Genomic DNA, 24,594 nt, shown 5'->3' with positions numbered 1-24,594 from the left:
TGTGACTGTCAAAAACCAGTGAACAATATTCCACCTTCATCAGAAGGTCCTGTGTCAGGAGTGCTACCGATGTTCAGGTATAAGGAAGATACATTATGTCATGCTTACCATTCTACACAGATTCATCGTCCATATAGGATAGTGGGAGAGGAAGAATTTTATTTACTGTAACTAAAAAACAGCCACAGACAGACACAATATGGATTTGTCAGAAAAGAGTTTCTCTAAAAAACTACTCCTAGAAGAATGCAAAATGCAGTTCATTGCAAACTGCAAAATTGTACCTTTGTAAATACATAATTTAAACACTAAATACATGTTGGAAGTTAAAAAATGAATCTTAGTATGACTGGAGAACAATATTTTCTGCAATCTGAATACCTGGTGTGGAGCAACAACCAGCTGCTAAATTACTGTGAAATGTACCATTGATTAACATGCTGGTCTAGACTCTTTACATTATTTGATTATCTTATGTGAAGCTTATTTAATTCATCTTCATAATGTCATCATAAATATGTACAAAATGTCCATAAAGTCATGCCATTATCTCAAAAAATCATAACATGAAAACTATGTGAGATAGGGGATTGTGGTGTATTGTAAAACAGTAACTTTCAGTTTTTTTTCTTTTGTCCTTTTTTTACAGATTTCATTTGGAGTGTATCAAATTGGCAACAGGCTAGGGGAAGGTACAATTTATAATCTGCTATGCAGGATACAGGTCTGTGACAACAGTACTGTGGAATTGTCTATGCCAGTATGGTTGGGCATCACCAGCAAATACAAGCTTAAAAGGCGATTCAAAACTTTAAAGAGACAGGCAGTGTGAAAGACCTTCATTGAATTAGACATCCTCCTGTGTCCCAAGCACAAGTTGACAGAGTGAAAGATGCTTTTCAACACAGTGCCCAGGAGTCAGTTCATTATGCATCAAACAAATTGCAGGAAGCAAGATCAACTGTTGATAGCGCTACATAAGTGGTTACATCTTTTCATATACAAAGTGCAAATGGTCCAAGTATTGGAGTGAGATGATTGCCCACATGTTGTTCATGCTTGGCTTCATAAATGCTGATAATGACTACCTGAGCAAGTGTTTTTTTTTTTTTTTTTTTTTTTTTCAGATAAAGCAACATTCCACATTTCTGGACAGGTGAATCACCACAATATAATGAAAGGAAGCTCTGAAAATTGACACAACACACGTGAACACATCCATGATAGGCCAAAGCATAATGTCTGGTTGATGTAATGCTCATTTTTCTTTGCTGAGAAAACCATAACAGGAAATCTTTAGCTGGACATGCATGAACAGCTACTGTTACTGCAGACTGAAGAGCTGCAACTTTCCATCATCTTCAGCACAAAGACACACCCTACCAGTCAATGTAGCAATAAGAACTGCTGATGCTGCAGTGATGACTTGCACATGGCCAAAAATTGAATATTGCCTCAGTGTTCTGTGAGCTATGTGTGTGGGTCAAAGTGAAATTCTGCCATAACAGAAAAAACTGTTGAGAACTGCTAAATGCCTTACAACAAACCATGGTGCTCTATCTATAATAGTTTCCAAGTTATGAATTTTTGAACTGATAGTAGGGCTTTATGAACATCGTGTTTCATCACATATGCATATTAAACTTTGATTTCTCTGTTGATGCTCTTGCTGGGCTGGGACACAGTTAAAACGTAAAAATAAATGACATTGAACCCCAAATATGAGTTATATATTATGACTTATTCATCCCATAACATACACTAATTAATCTTCAGGTTAGGATTCAGTAGACACATCAAAAATTCACTTAAACCTGGATAAAATCGTAGCTAATGAGTTGGGGCAGTATTCTGAAGTTAATAATTTTTTTCCTGAGAATAATATACATTTACATAATAATGCTAATGATCAATGAGTTCATTCTTGGGAGACCCACATTTTCTATTCATTGTTAGAGTTCCCAAATATGTGATTACTTGTTTTCAATATTCTACTTATTGCATATGATTTTTTACCCTACCTGTGTACTGTGCCACACTGGATGCTTCCTAGTGTGTAAAAAAAAGGGAGGGAGGGTCATGGGTGTCCAGACATATGCATGTGTATTCTATGACAAGAAAGCTTTCTGTAGAATGTGGATTATTTTATTAATTTTTTTTTATATGTAGCTACTGATATAATATTTTTTCTTATCTTTGCAGAAAGGCAGAAGTCAAAAAACAAGTGAAGAAATGGACTGATACTGAAGGCTTTTTGCTAAGGTGTAAAGTGAATGAGTGGATGCAAAGTATTGTTTACAAAGCAATAAATGAATATGAGAATACTAATGATGAAAAAATGTATAAGGTATGTTCATCCTACAGAAGGATTTTTGTTTTAGTGCTGTGCAGTTGCTTACATACATTTTCTGTTATGATTGAAAAGTGACAATATGATATAGGTATCATTCCCATTACCATGATTGTAAAAAGTGATTCTACTGAGAGCTAGGAGCAGATTGAGCGAACCAATCAAGATGCAAGAGTCTGGACAAAAATATGGAAACACCATGAGAAATGCATGTTTCAACAGTAATACAGGTGGTAGCCAAACCTGCAGGTTGTGCTGTTGCATTTGACTCTGGTGGCTCCTATGCAATGTTGTCAATATGTTACAAGTGTCAGTCATGGCCCCAGTAGTGTTCTGTGTGGCTCAAAAATGTTCAAATGTGTGTGAAATCTTATGGGACTTAACTGCTAAGGTCATCAGTCCCTAAGCTTACACACTACTTAACCCAAATTATCCTAAGGACAAACACACACACCCATGCCCGAGGGCAGACTCGGACCTCTGCCGGGACCAGGCGCACAGTCCATGACTGTAGCGCCTTAGATGACACGGCTTCTGTGTAGCCACCAGTTTATTATATAGGAGCTAAGTTATTTGAATGTTGGTGCATTGTCAGTGCTTATATGGTGGGTGCTTCCATAACCATTGTACCCAAAGTGTTAAATGTCTCAAGAGGCATCATATCAGAGATTCATACCACATACAGTAAAAGGGGAAAAACATCATCCACTAAGTCATAGTGAGAACAAAAGTGTGTGTTGTGTGATCATGATACATGGACTTTGTAGAAGATTGTGATGAAAATTAAGAGGATGACAGCTGCAAAAGTCACTACAGAACTGAATGTCACAATCATAAACTCCATCAGCACCAAAATGGCAGGAAGGGAGCTCCATAAGAATGGAATTGTAGGGTGAGCTGGAATTCCAAAACTAGTCATCAGTGACACAGATACCCATAACAGAAAAATGTGGCGTTGAAGCCATAAAACCTGGACTATAGAACAATAAAAAAGTCATTTGGCCAGATGAGTCTTGTTTCACAGCCTCCAACTTCTGGCTGAGTGTATGTCAGAAGAGAAAACATGGCAGGGTTTTGGTGATGATTTGGGCAGCCACATCATGGTATTCCACAGGTACATGGTTACTCTGCAAGGTTATATTACTGCAGAAGTTTATGTGAGCATTGCAGCTGATCAGATCCATTCCACAGTACAGTGTTTGTTCCTGAGTGGTGATGTTCTATCCCAAGATGAGAGGATCCCTGTCCACACAGCTTGCACCATCCAAGACTAGTCTTGTGAGCATGAGCCTGAACTTTCACATCTCCCCTGGTCACCACAGCTACCAGACCTTAATATCATGAACCTTTGTGGTCTTTGGAGAGAAGGTGGCATGGTTCTATCCACGCACTAAACCATGTTAGGCATGGTACGGTGCTGTGTATTTGATGTTTCCATATTTTTGTCCATCCTCTTGTAGATCCCAATGGCCAATCAAGACATACATGCTGCCCAATGGTTGATATACATAAGGTAATACACTTGAAAGGGTCACTTTATATGCAACCTATATGGATGGGCGACTCACCAGTTTGCATTGCAGATAGCATATTGACTCAAAAGTTTTCTACCCTATTGGCTAAATATATTACAACTGAAACAAAAACTGACTGACTGCTATATGGCAGTACTTACATGACATCTTTGCTGTGAAATAATCAGCATGTTAACTGATCATACTGATACCAGTCTTTAACATTAAGAAACTGTTTGACAAGGGTACCATGCATAGGATTGCCAGAAACCTTCCTGGCATGTGCAAGTTTCTGAGATGTTGGTATTCTAGAATAGTATTTACACAAATCTAAATACTTTGAAAACTACTGTGAAGTACGTGACAGGGGTTACTTGGCAATTTACAACTTATTAGAAGTTTATCCCATTCCAGTTGCACTTAGAGCATGGGAAGAATGACAGTTTAAGATTTTAAAATAATTATAACAGTCTGGATTGCAAGGCACATTTGTTGATAGGTGACTGGCTTCAATCATCGCATGATCATTTTCAGATCTACAGCCATATTGATGGACAATGACTGTGCATGGAACAGGTTCCACTCAATGACAATATTAAACTGCTATAGCAGTTGACGATGGTCGTTCAACGGTTCCTACTCGCCTCACAGCCATTGTTCATCAGTATGACTGTAAGTCCGATGATAATTATGTAATGATCAAAACTGGTTATCTTTCAATAAAAGTAACTTGCGATATGCATTGTTGTAATTATTTTTAAAGGTTATATTTTGATTGCTGACATCTCCAATAACATTTTCAAAAATAACAGCTTAAGGTGCCTCTGCACACTATGTCCTATACAGGAGTGATATGTATGTCATTGCAACATATGTGAAGCTTCCTCGCTTAATTCTGATTCTTGTAACATTGCAAGTATGCTTTTTTGAGATAATTAATATCCGTCATCAATTATCTGCCTGCTCAAGTTTTCCATCACAAAGAAATCTGTGGTCATTTGTACTGTACTTTTTAATATATGCTGAGTAACCACAGTTAGTCCTATTTGGTATGGTTCCTACATACTTGAACAATATTCTAGGGTGGGTATTATGAATATTTTGTAAGCAACCACTTCTGTAGACTGACTGCATCTTCCCAGTATCCTGCGAATGAACTGAGGTCCGCCACCTGCTTTACATATGATTGGGCCTACATGGTGAATGAGTTTTATATTTAGTGAATTTTAATGCATAAGTATTTTTATGAGTTAACTAATTCCAGTTGTGTCTCATTAATATTGTAGTACTACATGTTTAGTGTTTTGTGAAATGCATAGTTTTTTATTTCATAATGTTTAAGGCAAGTTGCACCACTTTAAACCCTTATCAAGATCTAACTGGATATTTGTGTAGCTTTCTCCACATGATACTTCATAATCATAGCTTACACTTGGTTTAAGAATCATAAAAGAAGGTTGTATACATGGAAGAAGCCTGGAGATACTAGAAGGTATCAGATAGATTATATAATGGTAAGACAGAGATTTAGGAACCAGGTTTTAAATTGTAAGACATTTCCAGGGGCAGATGTGGACTCTGACCACAATCTATTGGTTATTAACTGTAGATTCAAACTGAAGAAACTGCAAAAAGGTGGGAATTTAAGGAGATGGGATCAGGATAAAATGACTAAACCAGAGGTTGTACAGAGTTTCAGGGAGGCCATAAGAGAACAATTCACAGGAATGGAGGAAATAAATACAGTAGAAGAAGAATGGGTAGCTCTGAGGGATGAAGTAGTGAAGGCAGCAGAGGATCAAGTAGGTAAAAAGACAAGGGCTAGTAGAAACCCTTGGGTAACAGAAGAAATATTGAATTTAATTGATGAAAGGAGAAAATATAAAAATGCAGTAAATGAAGCAGGCAAAAAGGAATACAAATGTCTCAAAAATTAGATTGACAGGAAGTGCAAAATGGCTAATCAGGGATGGCTAGAGGACAAATGTAAGGATGTAGAGGCTTATCTCACTAGGCGTAAGATAGATACTGCCTACAGGAAAATTAAAGAGACCTTTGGAGAAAAGAGAACCACTTGTATGAATGTCAAGAGCTCAGATGGAAACCCAGTTCTAAGCAAAGAAGGGAAAGCAGAAAGGTGGAAGGAGTCTATACAAGGTTGATGTACTTGAGGACAATATTATGGAAATGGAAGAGGATGTAGATGAAGATGAAATGGGAGATACGATACTGGGTGAAGAGTTTGACAGAGCACTGAAAGACCTGAGTCAAAACAAGGCCCCCGGAGTAGACAACATTCCCCCGGAGTAGACAACATTCCATTAGAACTACTGACAGCCTTGGGAAAGCCAGTCCTGACCAAACTCTACCGTCTGCTGAGCAAGATGTATGAGACAGGCGAAATACCCTCAGACTTCAAGAAGAATATAGTAATTCCAATCCCAAAGAAAGCAGGTGTTGACAGATGTGAAAATTACTGAACTACCAGTTTTATAAGTCACAGCTGCAAAATACTAATGCAGATTCTTTACAAACGAATGGAAAAACTGGTAGAAGATGACCTCGGGGAAGATCAGTTTGGATTCCGTAGAAATGTTGGAACACATGAGGCAATACTGACCCTACGACTTATCTTAGAAGAAAGATTAAGGAAAGGCAAACCTACATTTCTAGCATTTGTAGACTTAGAGAAACTTTTGACAATGTTGACTGGAATACTCTCTTTCAAATTCTAAAGGTGGCAGGGGTAAAATACAGGGAGCAAAAGGCTATTTACAATTTGTACAGAAAGCAGATGGCAGTTATAAGAGTCAAGGTTTATGAAAGGGAAGCCGTGGTTGGGAAGGGAGTGAGACAGGGTTGTAGCCTCTCCCCGATGTTATTCAATCTGTATATTGAGCAAGCAGTAAAGGAAATGAAAGAAAAATTCGGAGTGGGTATTAAAATTCATGGAGAAGAAATAAAAACTTTGAGGTTTGCTGATGACATTGTAATTCTGTCAGAGACAGCAAAGGACTTGGAAGAGCAGTTGAACGGAATGGACAGTGTCTTGAAAGGAGGGTATAAGATGAACATCAACAAAAGCAAAACGAGGATAATGGAATGTAGTCGAATTAAGTCGGGTGATGCTGAGGGAATTAGATTAGGAAATGAGACACTTAAAGTAGTAAAGGAGTTTTGCTATTTGGGGAGCAAAATAACTGATGATGGTTGAAGTAGAGAGGATATAAAATGTAGACTGGCAATGACAAAAAAAGCGTTTCTGAAGAAGAGAAATTTGTTAACATCGAGTATAGATTTAAATGTCAGGAAGTTGGTTCTGAAAGTATTTGTATAGAGTGTAGCCATGTATGGAAGTGAAACATGGATGATAAATAGCTTAGACAAGAAGAGAATAGAAGCTTTCGAAATGTGGTGCTACAGAAGAATGCTGAAGATTAGATGGGTAGGTCACATAACTAATGAGGAGGTATTGAATAGAATTGGGGAAAAGAAGGGACTGGTTGGTAGGACATGTTCTGAGGCATCAAGGGATCACAAATTTAGCATTGGAGGGCAGTGTGGAGGGTAAAAATAGTAGAGGGAGATCAAGAGATGAATACACTAAGCAGATTCAGAAGGATGTAGGTTGCAGTAAGTACTGGGAGATGAAGAAGCTTGCACAGGATAGAGTAGCATGGAGAGCTGCATCAAACCAGTCTCAGGACTGAAGACCACAACAACAACAACAACAACTTCTTTAGAATTATCTGTATCATCTCCAAGATGTCTGAGGTTTAGTACTCATGTTGACTACCAGATCAAATTAAATGACATTAATGGCAAGGGTCCCAACACATTTCCCTGGAGCATGCCTTAAGTTTATTCCGTATCTGTTAATGACTCTCCATCCAAAACTCTGTTATCAAGAACTCCTCAGTCCTGTCACAAATGTCTTGATACCCCATAATATTGTGCTCTTCTATGGGTCAGTAGCCTTGGGGTTTATCATTTGGTTTATGTGATTTTAAGATAGCTAAGATTTTTGTTTTATTCAAATCAATGTTGCCAGTTTCGAGAATATCTGTAAATAATACTTCTAATAAATATTTTACATACTTCCTGCTTTGTATTAGGAATTCTGAATACGTGCCATCTACACCAGGTGCCTTCCCTGCTTTTATTTCTTTGAGAGCTGTCGTTATTTACTCACTGCTGAATGGTCTAGACTAGTCTGCCTCAGGTTTACTGGCTAGTTTGAGAGCCTTTAATCCCTTTTAGACCTTAACTGTATCTGGTAAAATCTGAGGAGTTCTAGAGGCAGCCACAATGTTATTTGCTACTTGCTTGGGAATAACAGCCTCCTTTGTGTGATCTGTGGGGTTGGCATGTCCAAGTTTTCTCATAAAGAACCAGGACTTTCTGCTTGAGGTGCAGAAGTCTATGGTCTCACCTGTTTCAGTACACTGCATACGATGAGCTGTGTCGATAATATGCAGAAGTTTATCAGCTATTCCACAGTCATTGTTGTTGCAGAACTATTTGTACTGTATATACATGTACTTATTCCTTGCAGAAGCCTCTTGGGATACATCTCTTTGCTATGGATAGCACAGCTCCAGTGAACCTCTTATAGGTTTCACTTATTAGTGGGTTCCATCCTACATATTTGTCCATATTTTCAGAAAATCCAGACCAATCAACTCTTTTAAAGTTCCACCAAGGTCTGGGAAATGATATTATGTTAGGTATGGTTGTAACCTGTTTCAAGAAGGAGTGGATGGTGCTGACACTGGTAATGGCAGGCCATTGTTGTTGGAGGACACAAACATAAAATAGGCTTGTAATCCATTCTAAAGGCATTAGAATGAAATGCACACTTATCTTTAGCATAAAAACAAGGTAGAAATTGTGTTCTTCACACTAGTCAGCCAACATGTTTCCGGTTTCATCGCTGTGTTTGTGTTTCCATAGTCCATGATGGCTACTGAAGTATCCCAGGTACACCATAGAGTAGTCATCAGTTCTGAGTTCATCAGCACTGGGCAGGCCACATGGTACTCAGAGTCTTATAGATATTCACAACAGTTATTTCACCAATTCTTACAGTGGCTTCATGGATATTGTTCATGGTGCTGGTAGAAACAGTGCAGGCCTTCTCTATATATTTCCAAATGTATGTTGCTACACCATAAACCTTGTCACATGTAACATCAAGGAAATCAGATCCAGATATTTTATTTCTTAGAACAAGTTGCTCTTCAGTTTCAACATGAGTTTCCTGGAGGGCTACCAAATCAATTTCATTCTCATCTAGGATCTTGTGTAGGATTTGGCATTTGGCACTATTAATGCCTTCAGCATTCATTTGGCACATTTTAACACTGGGACCCAATTTTCTGCACAGGTGGTCCTTAAAAGGATCATTGCTCTGCTTAGTCGTATCGACTGTGAATGTGGTGATGTGATGTATGGCAGGAGGTCACTGGAATTGTCTGGTGCCAGTAATGTCAGTCGTTTAGAACCACCCATGGGACACATACAGCTTAAGGTATGCTGTGGATGCGTATATCATTTCCCCCTGCCAGATTATGTAAAACTATGTCTATGGTAACATGTAATATTTCACCCTGATCTGCCAATTAGTAACCACACAGATGTATGTGTAAGTGTGCTAAATGAGTTGTTGTGTATTTACAACTCACTGGAAAGCTGTTTGTTTCAGGTTTTGAAATTTGATTTTGTGTGTTGTACGTATTAGTATACAAAACTGCATGGTAAGTGGTGTTGCTTCCACTTGTAAAGTGACTGGCTGTACTGAAGTAACAAAGGGAGTGATGACTGGCAATACTGATATCTATGTAGGGGCCACCTGTGAACTGTATGGATTGCTAAAACAATATTAGTTTGTGTGTATGTGTACCATTGTAGAATAAATTATCCTTTATCCTGGTGTGCTCCTTGAGAAATGTAAGTCTACAACCTTAAAGTGTATAGGCCCTGTGTGGTTTAGATGGGCATTTCATAACTTGTTCATACTGGCAATGCCGCAGTCTGGCCACTGACATTAGTTCATGACCTTCCCCTCCAGTTTTAATTAGTACTATTTCCTGTGTCCTGACTTGCAGAAACTTTCCCAAGCCCACCATCTCGGTGGATATTGATGAATCATATAACTCTGGCATAGGGCATTGGTACCTGCTGGTGGGAAATGAATTACCATATGTAGGCAGGTGCAGTTGATGCTGCCTCCACTGACAAGAGGCAATAAAACAGCAGTAAGGTTTCCTCCTCTGAACTCCAATGCAGCATACAGCTTGTAGTAACACTGTTCACGTTTACGTCGCACTTCACTTAGCGTAGACCGGGACTGTGTCCTAGGCATGCCCGATGTTGACTGAAAGGGCACGGCCCGTGCTGCTGGAGTTGTTGTTGTTACGCCGGCAGAGGTCGCGTCTGAATTCTCGCGTGCCCTCTGGTGGACGGGACTCTACTTGCGGCAACTACCGCCCGTGACGCGCCGTGCCAATGTGCGCCTCCCGCGATCTTTCTGGTGGCTACTACACTCCTCCTCCTTTGGGGGGTGAAGCCACTGTGATCCACTGCGTCGGAACGTGGAGCGTCGGGCAGGAGCGATGACCTCCACATCCATTGGATGGCTGGAGTCGAGGGGATCTGCCAACCCTCGAGCTGGAACCTTCGAATACGGCTGGAAGTGACCCCACACGAAGAGGCCCCCGTCATCCCACAACCGGAGCTCGGGACAGAACGGGTGACAAGCTGTTGAACTCCGGATCCCGTGCCACCTCAGGAGGGGCAAGACCCAGTGGCGGGGACGAAGGGGAAGGGACGACCACAGGTGAACTAGCCCCCTGAGAAACCGAGCCTGCTAGGGGGGCCGGCTCTCGCTGGGGCATCTCTAATGATGGCGATGCCGGTGCTGGAGCTACTGGAGGCTGCCAAGGCTGAGAACCATCGCAGTGCGGCAGAGTCACAGCGGGGAGAGGAGGTAACGTCCCCTGCGAAACCAATACAGGTGCCGGCAATGGGGAAACCGGTGTCCGAGAGGTCGGAGGGTGGGTGCCCGAACGTGGACGTAGCTGATTTTGGTGACGACGTACCACCCGATCCCCCGCCTGCAAGGTATAGAGCCGGCGGCCATTTCGGCGCAGGACCACCGCCGGTATCCAACGTGGATTGCGACCAAACCCACGGGCCCAGACAGACATACCCAGTGGAAAGCCAGGTACTCCGTGTTGTGAAGACTGGCGAGGCCTAGGCCGGAGGAGGTGCAGTAGAGTCCGAGGTTGACGCCCATGGAGGAGCTCTGCGGGGCTGCGGTCGCCCATTGGTGTGGTCCGGTATGCCGTCAAGAAAAACGTCAAGGCTTCCTCTGCAGGAAATTCGTGCACATACTTTTTCATCTGCATCTTAAATGTGCGCACCATGCGCTCGGCTTTCCCATTCGATTGTGGATGGAAGGGGGGAGAGCAAACGTGCTGAATACCGAAGCGCCTACAAAAATCCTGGAAGGTCTGCGAAATAAACTGCGGTCCAATGTCTGAGACCAGGGTGATTGGCAGACCTTCCACAGAAAAGATTTTTGCTAGTGCCTGGATTGCAACTTCTGAAGTGGTTGAGGAGCAGCGAACCACATATGGGAATCGGGAATAAGCATCAATGACAATGAGCCAAAAGCCATTGAGAAACGGGCCCGCAAAATCGATGTGAACACGTTCCCATGCTTGGGTTGCCGGCGGCCATGAAGAGAACGCTGCCCTGGGAGATGCTTGTTGGCTCACACACTGGGAACAGGCGGCCACCAAGTGCTCAATTTCTCTGTCAATACCGGGCCAGTACACATGTCTGCGAGCCAAGGTTTTAGTACGAGAAACACCCCAGTGCCCCGCATGTAATAACGTGAGGACCTCCCTTCGTAAACCTGCAGGAACAACCACTCGAGGAGCTGTATCATCGGTAGCCAGAAGGAGAACTCCTTCCAAGACCGAGAGGCAGTCTCGTAGAAGAAAATAATTTCGAAGAGGGTCCGAGGCCCAGCCCGGAGGGCGGGAGGATCACCCCTGCAGAATTAGGCGAACTACTTGCCGGAGAACTGGGTCAGCCGCCGTTTCTCTGGCGACTCTAGAACTAGTGATCGGAAAGCCATCAACTGCTTGGCGGGATGCCACATCCAAATGAAAACACATAAGCTCCTCTCGATCGAACGTAGGATCCGGGCCCACCGGAAGACGGGAAAGAGCGTCGGCGTTGGCATGCTGTCCTGTAGGGCGAAAATGAATGTCATAATGGTACTTAGAGAGGAACAAGGCCCAGCGCTGTAGTCTGTGGGCCGCCCTATCCGGAATCTGAGAGGTGGTGCCAAATAACGATATTAACGGCTTATGGTCAGTGATTAACTGAAACTTCGTGCCGTACAAGAAAGGGTGAAACTTGGTAACAGCGTAGACAATGGCCAAAGCCTCTTTTTCCACCTGGGAGTAATGGGCCTGCGCGGGACTAAGCGTTTTAGACGTAAACACCAGTGGTTGCTCGGAACCGTCTGCGTTGCGATGGGCCAGGACCGCCCCCACCCCATACTGCGAAGCATCTGTAGCCAGGACCAACTGCTTACGGGGATCAAAAGTAGCCAAACAAGGGGCTGAAGTGAGGAGGCCCTTCAACGCAGTGAACGCTCGCTCGCATGCAGGCGACCAATCAAAAGGAACACCCTTGTGCAGAAGGCAGTACAGGGGGTGGGCTATAGTGGAAGCCCTGGGAATGAACCGGTGGTAATAGGCTATCTTGCCTAAAAAAGCTTGTAACTCTTTCAGCGAAGTGGGCCGAGGAAGGTTGACGATACCTTGGACCAAACTTCCTAGTGGCTGGATGCCATGCCGAGATATGGTGTAGCCCACATACTCAATGGACGGTTGGAAGAAGGTTGATTTATGCAGGTTGCAACGCAAGCCCACAGACCTGAATTTGAAAAAGAGGGTGCGAAGGTTTTGCAAGTGTTCCTTCGTGCTGCGGCCTGTGACAATTATGTCATCCAGGTAATTAATACAATGAGGGATTGTCGACGTGACATGCTCAAGATAACGCTGGAATATCGCCGGGGCACTGGATATTCCAAAAGCCAACCGCTGGTATTGGTAAAGGCCAAACGGGGTGTTGACGACCACCAGCCATTTGGAGTCCTCATCAAGTGGTATCTGATGATAAGCCTCCGACAGATCGATTTTTGAAAAATATTGGCCACCCGCCACGGCGGAGAACAATTCATCAGCACGAGGCAAAGGATAGGTGTCCACCACCAATTGGGAATTAAGGGTGGCCTTGAAATCGCCACAAAGACGTAAGTTTCCCGAGGGCTTCTTGACATTAACGAGGGGCGAAGCCCACTCACTGGAAGAAACGGGAAGAACGACCCCTAGGGCTGTCAGCCGGTCTAGCTCTTCCTTCACCTGTGGGCGGAGAGCCAAGGGGATCTGTCTCGCGCGTAGAAAACGCGGGCGAGCCGACGCCTTCAACGTTAAGTGAGCTTCAAAATCGGAAACACGCCCCAGGCCCTCCTCAAAAATATCTGGAAAGTCTGAGATCAAAGATTCCAATGAGTGATAGGGAACATCTTCGGAGACCAACTGTATGGTGTCAGCAATAGAAAAACCGAAAGCCTGAAAGGCATCCAGGCCAAAAAGGTTAGCGGAGCTCGCATTACTGACAACAATAAAAGTAATAGGCCGAGTGACTGATTTGTAAGTCACGTCGGTAGTGAATTGACCCAGTAGGGGAATGAACTGTTTACCATAACCGCATAGACGCCGGTAAACTGGCGCCAACGGGGGCGATCCAAGGTCCGAATACGTTTGTGCATTCAACAACGAAACTGCCGCGCCCGTATCTACTTGCAGTTGTAACCGGCGCGACCGAACCGACACCTCGATAAAGAGTTTGTGGGCCGATGCGTCGGGAGCCTGGCCTGATGAAACTTCCTGAATGTCAACGTCCATGTCCGCTGTACTTGCATCCTTCGATGCTTTGGAGGCTGAGCGGCAAACTTTAGCAATGTGACCTTTTTTAGTACATTTGCGACAAACGGCCCAACGCCGGGGGCACTCTGACCGATCGTGATGTATATAGCACGACGCACAGGACGGCAACAGGGGCCGGCGGCCGGAATTCTGTTTACGCGCCGTGCGGGAGCGGCCGTAACGGCCGGATTGTACCGCTCGCACGTCGTCCACCCCGGACACAGTGGACGTGGCAGCGCCACCCTGAACCTCCGCGACGTCACACCACGCTTCCAGCTGTTGACCTGCCACGTGAGAGACTTCGTACGATTGAGCGATGGACAGTACTTCCTCGAGGGAAGGGTCTTCTTACTGCAGGGCCCGTTGCCGGACCTCCCTATCAGGGTCCGAACGAACAATGGCGTCGCGTACCATAACGTGGGCATACGACTCTCGCGACTGCTCCGTGACAAAATGACACTTGCGACTAAGACCGTGCAGGGTTGCGGCCCATGCCCGGTAAGACTGATGGGGCTGTTTCATGCATTGATAGAACTCGACCCTAGCCGCCACAACATGCGTGCGGCGGCGATAATATGAAGACAGAAACGAACACAATGCGTCAAAAGTCAAGGACGAGGGTTCCTGCAACGGCGCTAGCTGCCGCAAAACTTGATACAGCGAGGGAGATATCCAAGACAAAAAGAGAGCACGACATACCTCCGCATCGGCGACATGAAACGCCTGGAAATGCTGCCGAAGGCGATGTTCATATGCGTCCCAATCCTCCGCCGTCTCGTCATACGGGGGAAAGGGAGGAGGGAACTGCGCCGGAGCAGACGGCGTGGAGAGCAACGCCGGAAGCACTTGTTTCATGGTGGCCATGAGTTCCGTCTGCTGCACAACCAAAACTCGCACCAAATCCTCCATGCCGTGGAGAAACTGCGAAACCGGAACAACGACGCAACACGCGAAAGAACGACCCTACTCGTCGCCAATTGTGTAGTAACACTGTTCACGTTTACGTCGCAGTTCACTTAGCGTAGACCGGGACTGTGTCCTAGGCATGCCCGATGTTGACTGTAAGGGCACGGCCCGTGCTGCTGGAGTTGTTGTTACGCCGGCAGAGGTCGCGTCTGAATTCTCGCGTGCCCTCTGGTGGACGGGACTCTACTTGCGGCAACTACCGCCCGTGACGCGCCGTGCCAATGTGCGCCTCCCGCGATCTTTCTGGTGGCTACTACACAGCTCACTCTATACATGACAAAGGCAGCAAGAAATGGTCTTGCTGCAACAAAGTATGGGTTAACTGACCATGCACTGTGTGGTGTCTGGCTTACAGTAATTCTGTTATCTCAATGCACACACCGCCTACACTGTCAGCAAGCATGTACAAGAGCCTTGCTTTGACCAACCAGGTATCCAACTGGTCTAACTGGATATGTATTATATTCAAAACCTGGTCCGAAAAACAATGAGCACAGGGATAAATACAAACAATACAAGTACCAGTTTCGCAAGCAAGTCAAAAGATTGAAAGCTGAAAAGATTAACTTGAAAATACAAAATTCTGATTGTATCTCCAAGACCTGCTGGTCAATAGTAAATGAAATAAGAGACAATAAAACAAAACTAAAAGGTAATATCAACATACAGATATCTAATAACAATATTGATGTCACCAATCCTCAAGAGATCAATAACATTTTTAATAACTATTTCACAGATATCATAGAATCTGACTTTTGCACCACAGATAAAGTACCTGTTGGAAGTCTTGCTGAGGATAGTTCTGAAGCTAATCGACTCCATGAACTTGAAATCAAGGATATTTTGCAGCTCATCAGAGAATGTAAAAACAAAAAATCCACTGGCTGGGATGAAATTTCTCCATTTTTACTTAACAGTGTGAAAACAATCTAGCACATCCTTTGGTGCATCTAATAAATAGTGTCTTAAAAGAAGGACTGTTCCCTGACATACTAAAATTAACCATTGTTAAACCTCTCTACAAAAAAGGTGATAAACAACTAGTAGAAAATTGCAGATTTTCAGCATGGTTTCATAAGCGGTCATAGCACCATGACTGCAACACTTCAGTTTATGCTGAAAGCTCTTGACAAAATTGATGAAGGCATGCAAGTAGCTGGAGTTTTCCTAGACCTATCAAAAGCCATCAAAGGTACTTCTGTCAAAAGTGGCCAGAGATGGCATAAGTGGAAAACTATTGCACCTCATCACATCATATTTAAAAAACAGAAGACAATGTACCTCAATCTCACACAATAATGGAGAAACATTAAAAAGTTGTACATCAAGGGTCAGGAATATTAAATTTCTTGTGCCTCAGTGATCGATAATTAGTCCCTTCCTTTTTATATGTTACATTAATGACTTCCCAAAGATAGTAAAAATGATACCTTCATTACAATATATGCAGATGACACTTCAGGCCTTTGTTACGGAAATGATATTCTTAATCTCAGCATAGAGGTAAAAAAAAATTTACAGATACTGCAAAAGAAAAGTTTGAAAATGACAATCTAAAAGATAACTTACAAAAAAGAAATATAATTCTCTTCAATGTTGGTGATTTTCAAACTTGTATCGATTCTCAAGATAGTAATACAGAGGGTCCAAAAAAATGTATCCACTGTTTAAAAGTCAAAAATGGCTCTGAGCACTATGGGACTTAACATCTATGGTCATCAGTCCCCTAGAACTTAGAACTACTTAAACCTAACTAACCTAGGGACATCACACAACACCCAGTCATCACGAGGCAGAGAAAATCCCTGACCCCGCCGGGAATCAAACCCGGGAACCCGGGTGCGGGAAGTGAGAACGCTACCGCAGTTTAAAAGTCCATAACTTGCCAACTAATTGACGGAGTTGTCTAATTTTTGGTGAAAGTGTAGCTTAAAGTCCAACTTAAAGGTATCACTGTAGGTGTTCAGAATGGTCACCATTAACATCCACACACAAACGATGCCGCCAAACTGCAGTACAAACTACTGACTGCAACGTAAGTTAGATATTTGCACATCAGTGTACGATGGATTCTCGAAGTTCATCCAATGTACGTGGCTTTTGTTGATAAACGACATCATTTAGTGTTCCCCACAGATAAAAGTCCAGAGGTGTTAGGTCTGGGGAATGTGGTGGATACTCCACAGCACCTCTATGACCTATCCATCTTCCTGGTAGATTTTCATCGAGATACGCCCTAACACGATTTTGGTAGTGGGCTGGGGCAACACCATGTTGAAAGTAAACTCTTCCATCTCTATACAGGTCTTGGATGGCAGGTAAAATGGATATCTGAAGCTTCTGAAGGTACACCTCACTGGTAACTGTGCCATCAAAGAAGATTGGCACAATCAAGCCCCGGTAAGACAACCCACACCACACATTTACTCCTGGCTTTGTCTACATGGACATTCAGATTTACAGCATCCCAGTAGATGCAATTGTGGCGATTGACTGTACCACTGAGTTTGAACTGTGCCTTATCAGACCACACAATCATGTCTGCAAACTCTTCATTGTTGCGCACTATGTTAGTAAAGCACTCGCAGTACTCCATTCTACGATCTGGGTCATCCTCATTCATTGCATGCAGCAATCGTGTGATGTAGCACTTCCACTTTGCTGTATTCAAAATTCGCTCAACACTTGAGCGACTCACTCCAGTTTCACGGGCACACTGTCTCACAGACTTCTGTGGTGAGCGAGTGAATTTTTGTAACACACGATGGGAGTTAGCTGTACTTGTTACTGTTACAGGTCGTCCAGATCATTGTTTGTGTACATCTTTAACACAGCCTTCGGCTTCAAATTTGTCTCAAATGCGACAAATAGTTAAATGAGTCAGTGGCTCTGTTTGAAACTCATTTCACCATTGTCATTGAACCTCACTATTGTTTTCATACTTAAAATACCATTTCAAAGCTGACTTCCTTTCATCGAATGTAAGCCTTGCGCCAGCCATGTTTACTTGAGTAACTAGGTGCAACTAAGCACAAAACACTGACTATCTGGCAACTGTCATCTGACAAAACAAAACAACACAATACAACACTTGTGTGGCAATTGCCAGAACTACAAACTATTACACTACCAAAGATGAGTCAACTCTGTCAGTTAGTTTGCCAGTTATGGACTTTTAAACAGTGGATACATTTTTTTGGACCCCTCTGTATTTTAGGGAAAATCTGCAGTGTCAATTCCTAGGTATATGCATAGATAGCAAACTACTGTGGACACAACAAATTGACAATGTATGTGCAAGGCTATCATCTAGCCTATATGTTTTAAGCAGAAAAGCTCCATACATCAATACCCTAACAATGAGGATGATATATTTTGGTTTAATACATCCATTTCTAGCATATGGTCTTGCACTGTGGGGTGGGGCAGGGTTTCCAAAACTCATGTGGACCGAGTATTTAAACTCCAGAAAAGAACCTTGAGAATATTAGGCAAAAAAGATGCTAGAACATCATGTAAGGGATTGTTTATAGAATTTAAAATTCTGACTATCTATTCTATATATATATATATATATATATATATATATATATATATATATATATATGAAACAATAGTATTAACTGTAGAAGATAAGAAATATACATGTTGTAATGCAGAAATTCATTATCACAATACTAGACAAGTACAAAATTACCATATGATACGCAGAAGACTGAAAAAAACAGCAAACAGTCCATATATTAATGGAGGAAAATACTTCAATGCACTGCCAAATGAATTGAAGGTAATAACTGGAGAGACATTCAAAAAACATCTAAAATCTTGGCTTATTGAGCAGTGCTTCTATAGCCTACTGTAGAAACTAAAATCCAAGGTATTATTATGTCACAGAATTTGGATTGTATACTGTTGTAAATTACAAAATTACAAATTACCTTAAGTACTGTGCCATTGAGCCCACATATGTCATTGGCATTTACTGTTCCAAATACCATTTTGGGCAGTCTGCCTCCCACTTCTATCCACTTTCACTCTCATCAGTTTAATGCACATGGTTTCAAATCTACAGCTTGTTGCAACTGCTCCTTAAAGTGCTCGTACAAGAGACTTAGAGCTTGGTACTCCCCTAGTATCTCACATAGCATTCTCTTCTCTCAAGCCTCCTGGTGCTATAATTCCAAAAAAAGCTTCATTCAGCCTTTTTACCTAGTTCCTGAGTCTCCATGCATCATAAGTCAACCTCAATTTCCACTTGTTATTGTCGAAGATAATGCCTTCTGCTAGATGATTAGCACCTCTCCCTTCAGTGGTAGTTCCTTGCAGCTGCACCTCATGGCCATCATTCTTGGCCTAAGTCCAGCACCTACAGATACACATAACTACACTCCCCATACAAAAAAAAAAGAACAAAAGCTATTCCTGCCATATGAAATTCCTCAAAAATAGTCTGTGATAATTTCAATGTGTATTTCCTAAAGTATTAGGACTGGAAAAATGATCTGGAAACTTAGTTTGGATCCTACAATCCAGTCTCAGTAATTAATTTTCCAAGATAGGTGGATAAAGACAGTAGTGTCCAAGTGCAGACATAAAATTTAATCTGTTCCATGATAAATTCATATCATTATTTGAAAATCTCTTTCTGCGTAAACTATTCAGAACTGACACTAAACAGGCATGTAAAAACCATGGATCACTGGAAGAGTTAAGGTATCTTGCGAAAGAAAAAGGGAATTGTATCCGTTAGCAAGAACCATTAAATATCTTGCAGCAGTTGCACTCTACAAAAACTACTAAGAATACTAAGAAAAATTATTTAATAGTCAAGGAACATGTACATTATGTCATACTCACAACACACTTAGGGCTATATGGAATGTAGTGCAATGAGAGACATGAGAACCAGTTAAAGAACATAATAACATTGCTATTGACTTAAATAGAAGGGCTATAAATGATGAGTCACAGGTAGCAAGTCCATTTAATAACCATTTCTTAGCTATAGTATAAAAGATAAGGACAAACAGTCCAACAGAAAAAGCACAGTAGTATGCTGAAAATGCAACACTTATCAAATTTAACCATATGATTGTATCACCAACTTCTCCCTCTGAAATTAAGAAAATTATTTAGTCCATTGAAAATAAAAGCTCATATGGATTTGATGGAGTTACTAACAGAGTACTTAAGATTTGTTCCCATATACGAGGGTGAGTCAAATGAAAACCTTAAATTTGTAATAACAAATCGAAATTTCATGCTGTTATCCTGTAAGTTGGTACGCGTGCTACAAAACAGCATGCAGAATGGCCTGTAGGTGGCAGCATAGTGCAGATGCACACATACCGTCACAGTATCAATATAAAGATGGTCGCCCCACTTGTGACTTGCACCAGGGAAGAACAGCGTTCTGTTATTCAGTATTTGCGTAGTGAAGATGTGAAACCTATTGAAATTCTTCCATAAATGAAGGTGCAGTACGGTGATGCATGCTTGTCACAGCAGCAAATCTATGAATGGAGTAGGAAGTTCGCAAATCGTGTGACTTCAGTGGAAGATGGTCCTCATCCAGGTCAGGCACAATTTGTGATTCCACAGAACATTGCAGCAGTTGAAGCCATGGTGAAGGAAAACCACCAAGTGACACTGAATGACATTGCAGCATTTTTACAGATTAGTCATGGGTCATAACACGACATTGTGCGTGATGTGCTCCAGTTTCACAAAGTGTCTGCAAGATGGGTGCCACAGCAGCTGACTCCTGAAATGAGGGAACGACATGTTGATGCTTATGACGAACTTCTATTGCTCTTTGAACAAGAAGATGATGGCTTCCTTGCAAGGATTGTTACCGGGGACGAAACCTGGGTTCACTTCCACCAATGGGAAATGAAGACAGTGAGCAAGGAATGGTGCCATTCCTCATCACCAAAACCAAAGAAGTTTCGAACAGAACCATCAGCATGGAAGGTTATGCTGACTCTCTTTTGAGATGAAAAAGGCGTCATTTTGGAGCATTACATGCCTAGAGGGACCACTGTCACCAGTGCATCATACACAGATCTCCTAAAAAATCATCTGTAGCCTGCAATATAATCAAAGCGACGTGGATTGCTGTCAGAGGGTGTCCTTTTGCAACATGGCAATGCCAAGGCCCCACACTGCCCATACGACAGTTGCAACAATCACAGACCCGCATTTTAAGTGTCTTCCTCATCCACCATACTCACCAAACCTTGCCCCAAGTGATTTCCATATGTTTGGACCACTCAAAGACGCAATGGGAGGAAAGAAGTTCTGTTCTGATGAAGAGGTACACCACGCGGTGCATGAGTGGTTGCATGGACTACCAAAAGAATATTTTTCTAAAGGAAGTTTTGCACTTTGTAAGCGCTGGAGGACTTGCATTGAGCATGGGGGAGGTTATGTTGAAAAGTGATACAGCTTTGTACCATTTCTGCACAATAAATAATATTTAAAAAAATATTTGAGGTTTTCATTTGACTCACCCTTGTAATAATCCCTGTCTGATCTGAAACATGTAACACATCAGTTACTCAATGAATTTTTCCATAGAGACTGAAATATGTCATTGTTCAACCACTCTATAAGAAAAGTGATATGAGAAGTACCAGAAACTGCTGACCTGTTTCACTACTGACATCATTTTTCATAATTTTTAAGAAGCTGATGCATTCTAGAGTAGTATCCCAGCTGAGCAAACTCAGCAAATCACAGCTTTGTTTACAGAAGAACTGCTTCACTGAGAATGTCATTTACATATTTATTCACCAAATTTTGAAAGAAGCATTAAGTACAGTAACAAAATAGCACCTACTAGTATTTTCTGTAACCTGTCTAAGGCATTAGATTGTATTGATCACAATATTCTCTTACATAAACTGATGTTTTATGGGACTGATGGTACACCCAACCAATAGGTAATGTCCTCTCAGAGAATACAGAAAGTTGTCCTTGATAATTCAACCACTGTAAGCATGACACATTCTTATGACTGAGGATAAATCACTTATGGGGCTGCATAGGGGTCAATCTTAGGTCCACTATTGTTTCTCATCTGTATAAATGATCTTCTATTTAATACACAACAAGCAGAGTTATTTGTTTTCACAAATGAAACTAGCACTGTAATCAATCCAAACCTACAGGCAGCAACAGAGGAAATGGTACATGATGTACTTAACAGTGTCATGGACTGTTTTTCTGTTCATGGTCTCACTCTTAATCTTAAAAACATGCAATATATTCAGTACTGCACATCTAGAGTTACTACACCACTGATAAGTGTAATTCGCTGTAAGTAAATAATAAAATGGATGGAAACTTTAAATTCTTAAGTGTTCGCACTAATGAGAATTTAAACTGAAAAAAGCACATTTTAGCACTCTTAGAACAGATTATCTAGTTTAAATTTTCAAACAATCTAACTCAGCTTGAAGGACACATACAGGGTGACAATAATTGAACGTTATGAAAAAAAGCAAATTATTTACAAACTATGACATGCACCCCCCCATGAACCATGGACCTTGCCATTGGTGGGGAGGCTTGCATGCCTCAACGACACAGATAGCCGTACCATAGGTGCAACTACAATGGAGGGGTATCTGTTGAGAGGCCAGACAAACGTGTGGTTCCTGAAGAGGGGCAGCAGCCTTTTCAGTAGTTGCAGGGGCAACAGTCTGGATCATTGACTGATCTGGCCTTGTAACACTAACCAAAATGGCCTTGCTGTTCTGGTACTGCGAATGGCTGAAAGCAAGGGGAAACTACAGCCATAATTTTTCCCGAGGGCATACAGCTTTACTGTATGATTAGATGATGATGGTCTCCTCTTGGGTAAAATATTCTGGAGGTAAAATAGTCCCCCATTCAGACCTCTGGGCAGGGACTACTCAAGAGGATATCATTATCAGGAGAAAGAAAACTGGTGTTCTACGGATTGGAGCGTGGAATGTCAGATCCCTTAATTGGGCAGGTAGGTTAGAAAATTTAAAAAGGGAAATGGATAGGTTAAAGTTAGATATAGTGGGAATTAGTGAAGTTCGGTGGCAGGAGGAACAAGACTTTTGCTCAGGTGAATACAGGGTTATAAATACAAAATCAAATAGGGGTAATGCAGGAGTAGGTTTAATAATGAATAAAAAATAGGAGTACGGGTAAGCTACTACAAACAGCACAGTGAACACATTATTGTGGACAAGATAGACACGAAGCCCACGCCTACTACAGTAGTACAAGTTTATATGGCAACTAGCACTGCAGATGATGAAGAAATTGATGAAATGTATGAATAGATAAAAGCAATTATTCAGGTAGTGAAGGGAGACGAAAATTTAATAGTCATGGGTAACTGGAATTCGAGAGTAGGAAAACGGAGAGACGGAAACATCGTAGGTGAATATGGATTGGGGCTAAGAAATGAAAGAGGAAGCCACCTGGTTGAATTTTGTGCAGAGCATAACTTAATCATAGCTAACACTTGGTTCAAGAATCATGAAAGAAGGTTGTATACATGGAAGAACCCTGGAGATACTAAAAGGTATCAGATAAATTATATAATGGTAAGACAGAGATTTATGAACCAGGTTTTAAATTGTAAGACATTTCCAGGGGCAGATGTGGACTCTGACCACAATCTATTGGTTATTAACTGTAGATTAAAACTGAAGAAACTGCAAAAAGGTGGGAATTTAAGGAGATGGGACCTGAATAAACTGACTAAACCAGAGGTTGTACAGAGTTTCAGGGAGACCATAAGGGAACAATTCACAGGAATGGGGGAAAGAAATACAGAAGAAGAAGAATGGGTAGCTTTGAGGAATGAAATAGTGAAGGCAGCAGAGGATCAAGTAGGTAAAAAGACGAGGGCTAGTAGAAACCCTTGGGTAACAGAAGAAATATTGAATTTAATTGATGAACGGAGAAAATACACTCCTGGAAATTGAAATAAGAACACCGTGAATTCATTGTCCCAGGAAGGGGAAACTTTATTGACACATTCCTGGGGTCAGATACATCACATGATCACACTGACAGAACCACAGGCACATAGACACAGGCAACAGAGCATGCACAATGTTAGCACTAGTACAGTGTATATCCACCTTTCGCAGCAATGCAGGCTGCTATTCTCCCATGGAGACGATCGTAGAGATGCTGGATGTAGTCCTGTGGAACAGCTTGCCATGCCATTTCCACCTGGCGCCTCAGTTGGACCAGCGTTCGTGCTGGACGTGCAGACCGCGTGAGACGACGCTTCATCCAGTCCCAAACATGCTCAATGGAGGACAGATCCGGAGATCTTGCTGGCCAGGGTAGTTGACTTACACCTTCTAGAGCACGTTGGGTGGCATGGGATACATGCGGACGTGCATTGTCCTGTTGGAACAGCAAGTTCCCTTGCCGGTCTCGGAATGGTAGAACGATGTGTTCGAAGACGGTTTGGATGTACCGTGCACTATTCAGTGTCCCCTCGATGATCACCAGTGGTGTACGGCCAGTGTAGGAGATCACTCCTCACACCATGATGCCGGGTGTTGGCCCTGTGTGCCTTGGTCGTATGCAGTCCTGATTATGGCGCTCACCTGCACGGCGCCAAACACGCATACGACCATCATTGGCACCAAGGCAGAAGCGACTCTCATCGCTGAAGACGACACGTCTCCATTCGTCCCTCCATTCACGCCTGTCGCGACACCACTGGAGGCGGGCTGCACGATGTTGG

General features: G+C 42.3%; 1 protein-coding gene across 4 annotated transcripts in view; it reads left to right on the top strand.

Annotated features, from left to right (window-relative positions):
* LOC126251832 (cyclic GMP-AMP synthase-like receptor) overlaps positions 1 to 24,594 on the top strand; it is a 387,508-nt gene that overhangs the window by 156,662 nt on the left and 206,252 nt on the right. For all 4 annotated transcript variants that reach the window (XM_049952497.1, XM_049952495.1, XM_049952494.1 and 1 more), the window contains exon 5: positions 2,203 to 2,347. In XM_049952497.1, coding sequence (XP_049808454.1) covers positions 2,203 to 2,347 — 145 coding nt within the window. The remainder of the gene's footprint in view (positions 1 to 2,202; positions 2,348 to 24,594) is intronic.

The sequence above is a fragment of the Schistocerca nitens genome, chromosome 4 (assembly GCF_023898315.1).
Source record: "Schistocerca nitens isolate TAMUIC-IGC-003100 chromosome 4, iqSchNite1.1, whole genome shotgun sequence".
Taxonomy (NCBI): domain Eukaryota; kingdom Metazoa; phylum Arthropoda; class Insecta; order Orthoptera; family Acrididae; genus Schistocerca; species Schistocerca nitens.
Note: the sequence above shows the minus strand (reverse complement) of the source record. Positions and strands in the feature narration are given on the sequence as shown.